General features: G+C 41.8%; 1 protein-coding gene across 1 annotated transcript; it reads right to left on the minus strand.

The window, feature by feature from the left end:
- Window positions 1–465: 465 nt before the first annotated feature.
- Window positions 466–11,206, minus strand: enpp6 (ectonucleotide pyrophosphatase/phosphodiesterase 6). The gene is made up of 7 exons (XM_031879082.1): window positions 10,998–11,206; window positions 8,236–8,347; window positions 7,428–7,569; window positions 7,145–7,324; window positions 4,204–4,341; window positions 3,821–3,944; window positions 466–1,630 (listed from the first exon to the last, which is right to left on the minus strand). The coding sequence occupies exons 1-7, from the start codon at window positions 11,152–11,154 to the stop codon at window positions 1,425–1,427; spliced, it is 1,059 nt and encodes a 352-aa protein (XP_031734942.1). The 5' UTR covers window positions 11,155–11,206; the 3' UTR covers window positions 466–1,424.
- Window positions 11,207–11,597: the final 391 nt, after the last annotated feature.

An 11,597-nucleotide genomic window follows, 5' to 3' on the forward strand; every position in this document is an offset into this window, starting at 1 on the left:
AATGGTTCAGAAGGTTTAAGACTGGACTGTATACATTACCAGATAATCTGAGTTGAACATGGGTACAGACCGAGGTCCCGGACCAGATTTGCCCTCTGTTTGGAGGGGTGAATCTGGGTTAGACTCCTGAAGTCAAGACCCGGCCTGACTCAGAAAGATGCTGAGGTTTTTTCGGCGCGTGATATTCACTCATTAGCTCCCTCCTAATGTGCTATTTTGTGTTGATTTAGCTAAGATTTGTTCATGATTCATTGAGAGCTCCCTCAAACAGCTGAGCCGCTCTGCCAAATCTAACTGAATAACCATTTGATATAAATGATAAATTCCTTTTGTCACGAACTGAAATATATTCTTGACTAGCAAAAGCGTTGTGGATTAACCCCAATAGATTCACTGCTCTTCTTCATTCTAAAGTGTTTACACAAAAGTGGTTAGGCACAATGATAAAATCCTGATGGACAGTCATGTTTTCCAAATCAAAGCAAATTTATTTATAAAGCACATTTCACAAAGCATGCGTCATACAGAGTCGTAAAGATCCAACGCAAAGACATGAATAGCTGAGTTCAAGGTCCAGCTTTATCTTTGTGCAATACAGGATTGCACAATGGAATAAAGTTGTTGCCCAATCCAAATAAGCATCTCACTTATAATCAACCATCATACAGAGTGAACCCATCTGTGCCTTGCCAAAAGAAGAAAGTATGGCTTTCATTATACCTCCTAATTCCTATTCTAGCTGTTACACATATTGAAAGCAGGCAACATCAGCATTATGTACTTTATGAAGTCTATCAATTTAAAAGTGCTCTTCTGTGGGCTAAGTGGAGAGCAGGGTCGTCCCTCAATCAGAGGATCGGTGGTTCGATCCCCGGCTCCGCTAGTCGCATGTGTCCTTGAGCAAGACACTTAACCCCAAAAGGTGTTTGAGTGTTAGGTAGTGTGAAAGTGGTTGAAAAACGATTCCTTCTTATCTGGATACACGGGCTTTTTTCTATGCATCAGTTTTGTGGAGAACAATGGCAATAAACAAGAGAAGAGGTTTGCATTCAACAGCTTCAAGGTTACAAATACCCAGAAATCAGCAATGCTTTTCTTCATGGGTCTATCATTTCCTTGAGCGTTTCCTGGAAGTTCCTAGAAAGAACTTTGTATGAAAAAAAAAAGTCCAGCTGACATGTACATTTAACTTTTAATGTTGCACTATGATTGATGACGAGTGGTTAGCATTTTTTTCCCGGTCCATTTGGACAGTGTGGATGAGGTCCTGGAAAACTCTCCAGGCACTTTAAGTCCTCAAGTTCTTGGTCCTTAACTATTTCAAGATTGATTTTTTCATTTCGCTTCCATTACTGTTCTTATTCTTTCTAGCAGATCATTTCTAGATACAATCAAATGCCATAAACACTGAACTCTTTGATGCTTTAGTCCCATAGTGCAAATAGTATTCCTAACATTCCCATACAGCAGAGGGTTGTGGGTAGGGATGGACTATAAGAGGCATTCAGGAAGTACTCAACCCGAGACCAGGACCCATTATTTGGCAAAGGTTTCACTCCCAACGTCCAGCACATCACGTTGTAGATGTCCACCACTCGAATTGGAGCAGCCCGAAAATTTTTCTTGAAGTCTGAATGAAGTTAAGTAAATGTAATTAAATCTACATCTCAAATTAGCAAATAAATGTGAATGTTGACAGTAGAAATGAATTGCAAAGCATTACTGAAAATACAGAAATCCTGAATTGTAAAACTGTCAGAGTTGAAAGCTGAACTGCATTACATACAAGAAACCAAAATACATTCTATAAAAGCCGAAACCTAAACTGTAATACTGTCAAGGTAAAAAAATGAATTAATTAACTCGTTAGACAAAGTCATATTTGCATGGAAAACATCTCGTTATCGTGTGTAGTTGCTCTATGGGACTTTCATTTTGAAAATAAAACTTGCTTTTATTTTGGAGGGAGTCGAGACAGAATCAGGCCGTCTCTGGTAAAAGCCCTTTGGCCTGCTGACCTAGTTTTCACTGTATTCCGAGAGTTCTGATTAGAGTATAATGTTAAAGGAGATCAGGCAGGTAGAAACCAAATCACCAAGCCAAATTCCTTGTATGTGCAACGTACTTTTCAAATAAACAGTTTCTTCCGATTCAGAGAAAGGGGTGTGCCCATTAACAATTTAAAATATATGATATGAATAGGTAGCCAATGAAAGGAAGCTAAAACTGGTGAAATAGATCCCATCACAGCAGCCAATTTTACATGTTGATTACTATGTCATCATTGATAACATTCATTGTTCCATTTAGGCCCTGGTATTGTACTTGTTGGCTCAATGGAATGGCTGTGACAGACTAATTAGAATGGGACCTTAATTGACTTTTAGCAACACCTGTGTTTACCCTGTTATATAAATGTCAAATGGCTGGTGTGAAAATGAATCCAAATGTTCTTAGTTAAGTTTCTAGCTGCAGCATTCTGAACCATTTGAAGACATTTAGTACTATTGCCAGCTTTAAAAATACCAATAATGTATGAATGATGTGGAACATTGGAAGGTTTGAATGGAGGTTTTGGCTGACAGTACCAGTACTGCAAGTGGAGCAAAACCTGAAAAATGCGCAATTAAACTGCACTAATTAGCTCATCTAAATCACCTGTGTGTCTAGCAGCAATCAAAGGTTGCCGTGGTAATGGTAACTGCTAAGTGACTCAGTCACATGATCTTTTTGGTCAGAGTTAACATCAGTTGCTTGGTGTTCCTGTCACTTTCAGGCTCTTATGGCCAAATGAGTAAGTCCGTTGGATTCCATAGTATGTCTGCGACCAGCACCAGATGTTCTACGTTTTGACCAGAAATTAGGCATGAAAAGTGAAAATTGTGGGAATGTCAGCAAGTTTAACATATTTTTTCCCGAAAATGTTAAAGCTCCTCTCCACATTAACTGTGAGGTTACTCACTCCAAGCAGCACAATACACACCTATTACAAACTCAGACGATGTCTAAAAACAGCTGAAACATAAGCTGTGATAATGTGAAAACTGTAGAAGTTATCAAAAAGCTGACTTCAACTTAAACAGTTCAAAGTCTTGTAACCTGTTGAACTCTTTGAGGCCTTAAAGCTTATGTTAAGATACTGATATCGTACAACACTAGACAGCCTAATGAATCCATTGGTACCAACCGTCTCATGCTGAATAATGCCCCAAAGTTAAGCTACATTTTGGTATGGTGACTTTCAAAAGGACCCCCTTTGACCTCTCCCCTCAAGATATGAGAATTAGAATGGGTTCTTTTACAGACATGCCCACTTTATCCTAATCCCATGCAGTTTGGGGTCAAATCCATGCAGATGTGACCTCTAGGATAATTCCAACCTCATGAAACTTAAACACACACACACTAGAGACCTTGTGTCGCAGTTTCCAGAACAGAAGTCATCCTATTGCCGAAAAATGCAAATCTTGAATCAATTTCCACACGTCTAAATGTTTTTTGTAGTATTCAGATGTAGAAACGTAAAAATAAAAAAAAATTGTTCAAGTTGAAGAATAATGATTTGGATGATAATAGTGCCCTGATATTACAATTTACTATTTTTAAATTTCACAAACTATTGGCCATACATTCATATTCTCCATCTGCCTCAAAAATCACCCAGGACCCAGTCCAACCTGGCTGCTGGTCATGTCTGCTTTAGATAGTGGATAACAGGAGGGGTGGGGTTGCTTTAGGACAGATTGAATTGTGAAGCAGAGCGATCATAGGAATAAAATAATGCACAGACTGTACTATTAGAATATGAAACGTTTGTTACCAGGTCCTGTCGCCAAGAAAATCCCTCTCATGTCGAGGAACTCGTTGTCATAACCATGCCAACCATTTTGCCATAGTGACGGCTCCCCAGAGTCGTTGCTCCAGTATGGAAGTTTTGCCTTGTTCTAGGGACACACAAACAAACATGCACACACTAAATGATTTACACAAAAGATCCAGAATAAAGTACGATTTTATTGGCTGAAACCATACCGAACCACATGTGATCCAGAATAGCTGCTAAATGGACCTTTTGTCAACTGCTATTTCTAAAGTCAACAGAGGACTTTCAATTGTAAAGGTGCCCCGCTGAGTTCTCTTTGAAACATACCTAAGTTAATGTTACATTCAGTGTTACCTTAATGTGTGTATTAATGAAGTTACCTCAGCGATAAACCAGCCAGGATCAGCCACCAGTGTTAGGGGGGAAACAAACTGCCCTCCTTTGAAATGGAACCGTTCAGGGATCTCCTGTCTGGCATAGACACGCATGTTAGGGATCAGGGACAATGCGGCATACACCTGGAATAACACACACACACAGTGTATGGTTTCAATAACAAACCATCAACTTATCCCTCAACCCAGCAAGGCCGAGATCCTCCTTGTGGCACTGCAGTGGCTAGTCTATGGCAAGCGTCAGCCAGGTGTCTGGACTGTGGCAAGCGAGCAGCACTCGTTCGGCACCCTTTAACTATCCAACAAATTCCTTTTTGACGGAACTCCATGGTTTAGGGCCAAAACACACCTCTGATCTGCTGCTACCTTATGAACCATCCGACCCCTTAGATCGTCTGGGACCGGTCTAATTTCTGTTCCCAGAGTCAGAACTAAACATGGAGAAGCAGTGTTCACTTGTTCTGCTCCACATATCTGGAACAAAGTCCCTGAAAGCTGCAGGTCTGCTGAGACCCTCAGCTCCTTTAAATCAAGACGGAAGACTTTTCCGTTTGCTGCTGCCTTTAATTGAACCAGATTCAAGGATATTAATCAATGTCCTGCATTTTACTACTGTATTTTATTTCTTACTGTAATGGGTGTAGTAAGGACCCAGGAGCAGTACGACAGCCACCAGGGATAGTTTGAATCGAAGCTTTATTTTCCTCTGGACACACACAACATGTAGAATATTCACAGGGAAAAAGCGGCAGGATGTCGTGGTCGGAGACAGAAGGCTGAGTGAGTTACCGGGGCAGAGGCAAGGCGGAGTAGTCCAATGCTGGCAGGGCCGGTAACAGGGAATCAGTCCAAGGGTGTATGCTGGAAGGTCTTGCATGGAAGCGGAGAACGATCTGGCAGTGAGTGTGTGTGTGTGAGACTGTGGTTTAAATAGTGAAGCAGCAGAGTGAGCAGGTGAGAGTGATGAGCTGATGAGCTGGGTGTGACTGGCAGGTGCACTGAATAAACTGATTAGGTGAGTGAGAGATGGAAAAAAACAGGATAGTAGTGGCAGAGCTGTGACACTTACACTGCTTTTTAGTGTTTTAATGACTTTTTAATGTTTCAATGAATGTTAATTGTTTTTAAATCTCTTTTTCTTTTGCCTGTTGAATTCTTACAATGGTAGAGTATCTTGCTCGTTCAACGTAATGTCTGCAGTCTGTAGATAATAATAAATCAAATCCATTACAGTGTAGACACTTGGCACAATCTGATTCAGACACTCTGAAGGTAAGAAAGTTAAGTGCTTTAAACTATCTGCATAGATAGTGTTTTCACTGGCTTGTGTGACACATGCGAGCAACTAGGCTCAAGGTTAGGAAATGGTATAGTTCACTTTAGGGGTGTCTGAAATCGTATTACAAGATGCTTCCAGGCATGAATATGGGAAATGAAACTTAGCAGAAGTTCAGTCAGGGAGACTCTCCTAACGCTCCTATTCACTCCCAACCTCTCTGTCTCCGGTTCTCCAGCTACTACTAAATCAGCTGAGTATGGACCAGATCTTGACACTATCTCCCTTAAGCCAATCATATCTTTCCTGTGAAACTTAAAAACTGTTTTTCTCTCTGCTGCGTCAGTGGTCATTTCAGATAAACCAACCAGATCCCCCTCCGTCCCTTCATCTCCAGTCTCCATCACTTCAGTGCCCAGTCCTGCTCCACAGCCCATCATTCAGATCTTCTGCCAACTCTCCTTACCAACAACACCAGTGTCTAGACTCCGGGAGAAATATTCCTGAACTATATAGACCACATCACAATGGGTCTTATCACCAAAGACACTTCACATTTAAATGTATTGTGCAACATGTCAACAGGGATGCACCGATTTATCAGCCGAACATCGGTGTCAGCTGATATTCGCCTTGTTGACTACCATCTCCTTATAAGCAAATAAAATGATATTCAACAATGGCAGTGGCCGTTGTTTATCTGTAGTGTTTCATCAGTTTAGCACCGGCTAACTGTTGTGTTGGTTATTCGCGGTCGGTCTCAGCAACAGTAACCAGCCACTGATTCGGAGAAGAAGCCACTAGCTGGACACGACTCTGGCAGGAGGACGGGTAACTTGCGCATGTGTGGTTTGTTTACCAATTAAAGTGAAAAAGGGTCGGCCATGTGGGAATATTTCACCGTGGGTGTGTTTTGCCGCTACTAGTCCACTAGTTTATCAATCGTGAAAGGTGTTGTTCTATTGGGCAAATAAAAAAATAAAAATTGCTGAAATGGGTTGCCAACTACGGTGGTTATTATACTCGGGTGGTCCACCTATGTATGGGAAACAAATATCTTTGTTGGGCTGTGTACTGAAACATTCTTCTCATTGAGGAGGTAGTCGTAAAGCTGCTGTATCAATTGTTTCAATTTGTATGATTGAATTGGTGCTCATTCAAAGCCAGTGTAATGAATTGCTAGATGACAGCTCAGTTATATTTTTATAGGAAGATGTCTTTGTTTCCCTGGCAAGATAGTGGAATAAATAACAACAAAAACAAAGTAACAACATCATCAGAAACATCGGTTTTGGCATCGGCTATCAGCCGAATTGTTATTTTAAACATCTGTAGCAACCCACAATTTCACAACTCTCTCTACATGTAAGGAATATATTGTTCCCTCTAAAGGAAGTCTCTCCTGACATATATTGTATTATTTATGATTACAGGGAAGAAGGATGTATAAATGTTTTGACCTCACGGACATGGTGTTTTTGCTTCTTTTGGGAGGGGGTCCAAGTCTTAATTAGGGGGTTCAGACCTCCCCATAATTCAAACCCTGGTCCAAGCAGTCATTAAAAGAACATGAGCCTTTACTGGCTTATCAGCCATGAACAAAGCCAATCCCAGCTCTCTTGTGAAAGGAAATACAGATTGTGGCTTTACCTCTTGGTGCTTATTATATTGGGGCCACAGACTGACTACAGGTCCTCTGTCCATCATCTTGACAATAGCTGACATGTTGATGTACTTGTCCAGCTCTATGACCTTCTCCATCCACTGGATCTTTGTCATACCATGGTCTGAAAATAGCACAATGTTCAGCTGGTTCACCATCTTTTTCTCCTGAAAGAATCACAAGAGACAGAAACAGATGGAAAATGAACTGCATGACAGGGAGCGCAGTACTAGCTGTAATTGTAGTAACAATAGTAGTGATATTACTGACTTTTATTATGCGGTTGAGTGTCTGCACAGCGAGATCCAGTTGTCGTACAGCTGTTCTAACCTGATGAGACTCTGGACCAAAGTGATGGCCCTCCACATCTATTTTCTCATAATATATTGCTGCCATGGTCGCTTCGCCTGAGCTACACGCACGCACGCAGGCAGGCACACACGCACACACACACACACACACACACGCACGCACACACACACACACACACACACACACCTTTAGGTATCTGCTGGTATCATTAGTGCCTATTCATGAAAACAAACCATGGGCCTACACAATGTCCACCTTTCAGGCTGTGTTAAGCTTGAGAACTATATTTTTACCATCTGCGGGACATCTTTATTAGTAATACTCTACAACAGTTCATCTGATCGACTTGTTGAGTTAAAAGCAACCCAGGGCTGGTACTTATGTCATTGTCACTGGGTTCCGTCCATATCCATAAAATATACATTTTGAACAAACAACTGTATTAGACTGTCAAAAAAACAACTAGTCTTTATCTGAACATGGTAGCAAGCCACACAAGATACTGTTAAGAAAGGCTGAATTTTAAGTTATTAGCAACTGTCAATGGGATTTTTGAACGAGGTTTTCTGGATTTCTGGTACTGAACCCACTTCGGATCTCTATAGGTTTAATAATAAACATAAGGTCTGGCTTTTGCTGTTTTTTCCCCAGCTCAAAACTTTAAAACGTTTTTACTGTCATGACACTCAAGTCTCAAGTTGACATCTCTTTTCCATGCAAGGGCTAAAAGTAAGCCATGAATCACAGGACATCATTGTGTTCTTACCTCAGGACATTAAGAGCATTCACTATTGACTCTGTGAGGTTTTTCTCTGATGGGTTGTAGACATATTCCTCACAGAATGATGGATGGACACTCAGAATCTCCACCTCACAGCCTGAAGACAAATGAAAGATTATTTCTTACTAACGTTGATGGTTTTATCTCCAAATTAATGTGGGACAACTCAACAGAGATATGGCTGGCTAACGTTAGCTAAACATAGGTAACTTTAGTTCATTCGTGACGTAATGACCTGTCCTTTTATAAATTCCTTGCCCTGACACAGGAAATAAATGTTTATGTTTGCAACAGTGAAGTGCTGAACAGTGAAATTGCGGAATGTACACAGGATCCTGGGACCAGTCTGCTACATCAGGAGATCCCTGGGACAACCAAGCTAGATAGACCGCCTTCTTCAGCTATAACGCCTCCTTCACCACACATGTTCTCCAGTGGGTTTCTTAGGCTGCCGCCATGACAGGCACAAACAACCTTCTGACCACAACTCCTAACATTGGAGGGTTTGAACATTGCCGACTCGGATTCCATGTCCCCAATCTCCCCCTGGATGCACGAGAAATTCTTATGCAGGTAGGACAGGGGCCTCAGCCACACGTTCTTAGTTCACCCTCCCTACACATTTAGGTTTACCATCAGATCCAATGTACCACTAGGTGGTAATCAGTTGACAGCTCTGCTTCTCTCTTCACAAGTGTCCAAAACACGTGACCACAGATCTGAATGACAACCACAAAGTCTATCAACAATCTTTTGTTCTGGTACCAAGTACACTGATGAATCACCTTGCTTGAACAAGGTGTTTGTTATGGCCGAATCATGGCGAGCACAGAAGTCCAATAACGAAGCCCTACTACAAGGTTCAGACAATCAACAGTCTGAGCCTTCCTCTGGTGAGTTTCCCTAAACCTGCTAGGCACCTCACACCCTAGGGAACTCTAAAAAAGAAGAGAGTGTAGCCCCTCTTCAGCAGTTAAGTTCCAGAATTAATGCCATGCGTAGAGTTGAATATTTCTAGCTGGTACAGGTATGCTCCGTCTCCCACACCAGATTTGGTTCTTTCCCCTCTTGACTTTGATTTTAAGGAAGCCCTGAACCTGACCAACATGTCCTTTCAGGAAGCACACTTGAAGATTTGGGGGAAACCTCACCGATATCACTGGCAGAGGACTCAGAGGTACTTAAAAAGCTCCCCAGTGGCAGGATGCCATGTATTGATCAAATTGGCCCTGATATTCTGAAAGCGCTGGACATTGTTTGGCTGTCTTGGTTGATACACCTCTTCAGGGTCCCACAGAGGTCAAAGACAGTGTGTGTGGAATGGGTGGGTGGCTTTTCCCTTTTTTAAAAAGTAGGTTAGATCCCACTGCACTGTCTCCCAGGAAAAGCTGATTCCAGGGTTCTGCAAAGGTAGCGCAAACCAATAATTCAACCTCAGATGCATGAGGAGCAATGCAGATTCCGTCCTGGTTGTGGAACAGTGGACCATCTCTTTACCCTTGCAGGGTTGTTTGGGGGTTCATGGGAGTTTGCCCATCCAGATGTGATTTGGTTGTAGTAGTCGGGACATGAGAGGCAGCACCTCCAAGTCTGAGGCTACTTGGGTAGTGACCGAAATAATGAGATTATGTAGGGGTCAGTTGACATCGTTCGGGCATCTGATCAGGATGCCTCCTGGGAGCATTTCCTCTGTTTCCTGTGAGCGTCCTGACTGGTAGAAGACAATATATCTAATCTGCCTTGGGTAATGCCTTGGGATCCACTAGTAAGACCTGGAAAACTTTGTTGGGGAAAGAGAGTTCTTGACCACCTTGCTAATCCTGTTTCCTCAGTGACCCGGCCCTGGATTAGCGGCAGAAAATAGATGGATGGATGCTTTGTGACTCTACTTGAATATGACAACCTTTTGTTGCTTCAATCTTGTGTGAATAAAGAGAGGGACCGGTGTTAGTGAGAAGCCGTGAATCACAATAATTAAATGTTATTTTCGGATTCTAATCTATTTTAAAAGCACAAATAAACACATCCCCACATCCTCAGAAACCTGCAGGATGGTGCCGTATTTTGAATGAATGCAGCTCGACGCAGGCTTCATCCTGCTGTCTGCTCTCTCTCTGCTCTCGGCTCTAAAACTAAAACTGACTGTTCGAAATAACACCATACATCAGAGAGACTGACAGGGAAAACACATACACACAGGAATACTTACAAAACAAACTGCAATGTAACAACACATTCTCCGCCTGTATAAGACCATACATTGTTTTTTATGGTAATTGTTGCATATTATACCCTTAAGTGATCATAAACCGGGGTGCTGTAGTCGTTTCCAAGGAGCAACATAGTGGCATTATAGCTTTGAATGACTCTAGTGTGGGCAGCAGACCGCTGTCTCATCATCTCCCCCAGTAGCGCATTATATAGCCTATTTCTTCTTTAACTATACAACAAACTTTGCAAACTTTGTGCTTTGTTTGTGGTTCAACCGACTGGTTTGATTGGTGGAAAGTGACTTAAGGGGGGTGAAGTTTGACTATAAGAGTAAGCTGTGAAAAGTAATACATTGGATTTGTTGAACTTGTTGTATGTTGGTTTGTTCGTATTAAAACACTTCCCGCTGGGTTGCAACCCCAATTCGCCGTCTCTTCTTGTCATTTTGCCACAACACAGGCTGTGTAGACAGCTGTATTGGTGAAAATAGAAGACAGTTTCAGTTGAGTGTTCATGTTAACAATGGGTGTGCTCACCAGGCCAGTAGTACATGAAAACCTTCTTTCCCAGTTTCTGCAGGGTGACCCATAATGGCTCTGATCCATCCCACCAAAGAGGCAACCGACTGTCAAGGTTGGTCCCAATCAGAAACTCCTTCTTTGAGGCTTCATCCCACATGTAGTTTCCAGTCATCTGATGAACGTCACAGTGACGACCTGACACAAATAAACAAAAAGCATTTTAAAAAAAAGCATAGTTTGATATCCAAAGCCAGATATTATTTCTCTGTGCTAAAGAGTTCCATTGTTGTCAAAAATCCGTTAATCAGTTATCCACACTTTACCATGAACACACACACTGTAGTTCTTAGAAAACATAGTGAGCCGTCATCAGAAATGAAACCATAAATGCATGTAAATGTTTTTAAAGCTTTTACAGTAAAACCAATGGGTTTGAAGCTGCCACAGACACAGGAAGGGAAGTCAAAAAGTATTAGGGGACGGACTAACATATTGTTGATTTTGATCTGAAGCAAATTCATTAAATTCAGGCTAACTCAAGAAAGAGTCAGCATCAAGCAGGACTGACTGGCACGGGGATAGCGGAGGTGTCAATGAACTGTGTGTTTGTTTGTG

This window comes from Anarrhichthys ocellatus, unplaced genomic scaffold, assembly GCF_004355925.1.
Source record: "Anarrhichthys ocellatus isolate YVR2014 unplaced genomic scaffold, GSC_Weel_1.0 scaffold224, whole genome shotgun sequence".
Classification (NCBI taxonomy): Eukaryota; Metazoa; Chordata; class Actinopteri; order Perciformes; family Anarhichadidae; genus Anarrhichthys; species Anarrhichthys ocellatus.

Bases quoted from the DNA above. Each gene is read 5' to 3' on its own strand.
- enpp6 (XM_031879082.1), bottom strand. From the start codon at position 11,154: ATGACTGGAAACTACATGTGGGATGAAGCCTCAAAGAAGGAGTTTCTG. The intron at 8,348-10,997 runs GTGAGCACACCC...ATTTGTCTTCAG, and splicing joins TTTCATGTACTACTGGCCTG to GCTGTGAGGTGGAGATTCTG. The intron at 7,570-8,235 runs GTAAGAACACAA...GCGTGCGTGTAG, and splicing joins AATGCTCTTAATGTCCTGAG to CTCAGGCGAAGCGACCATGG.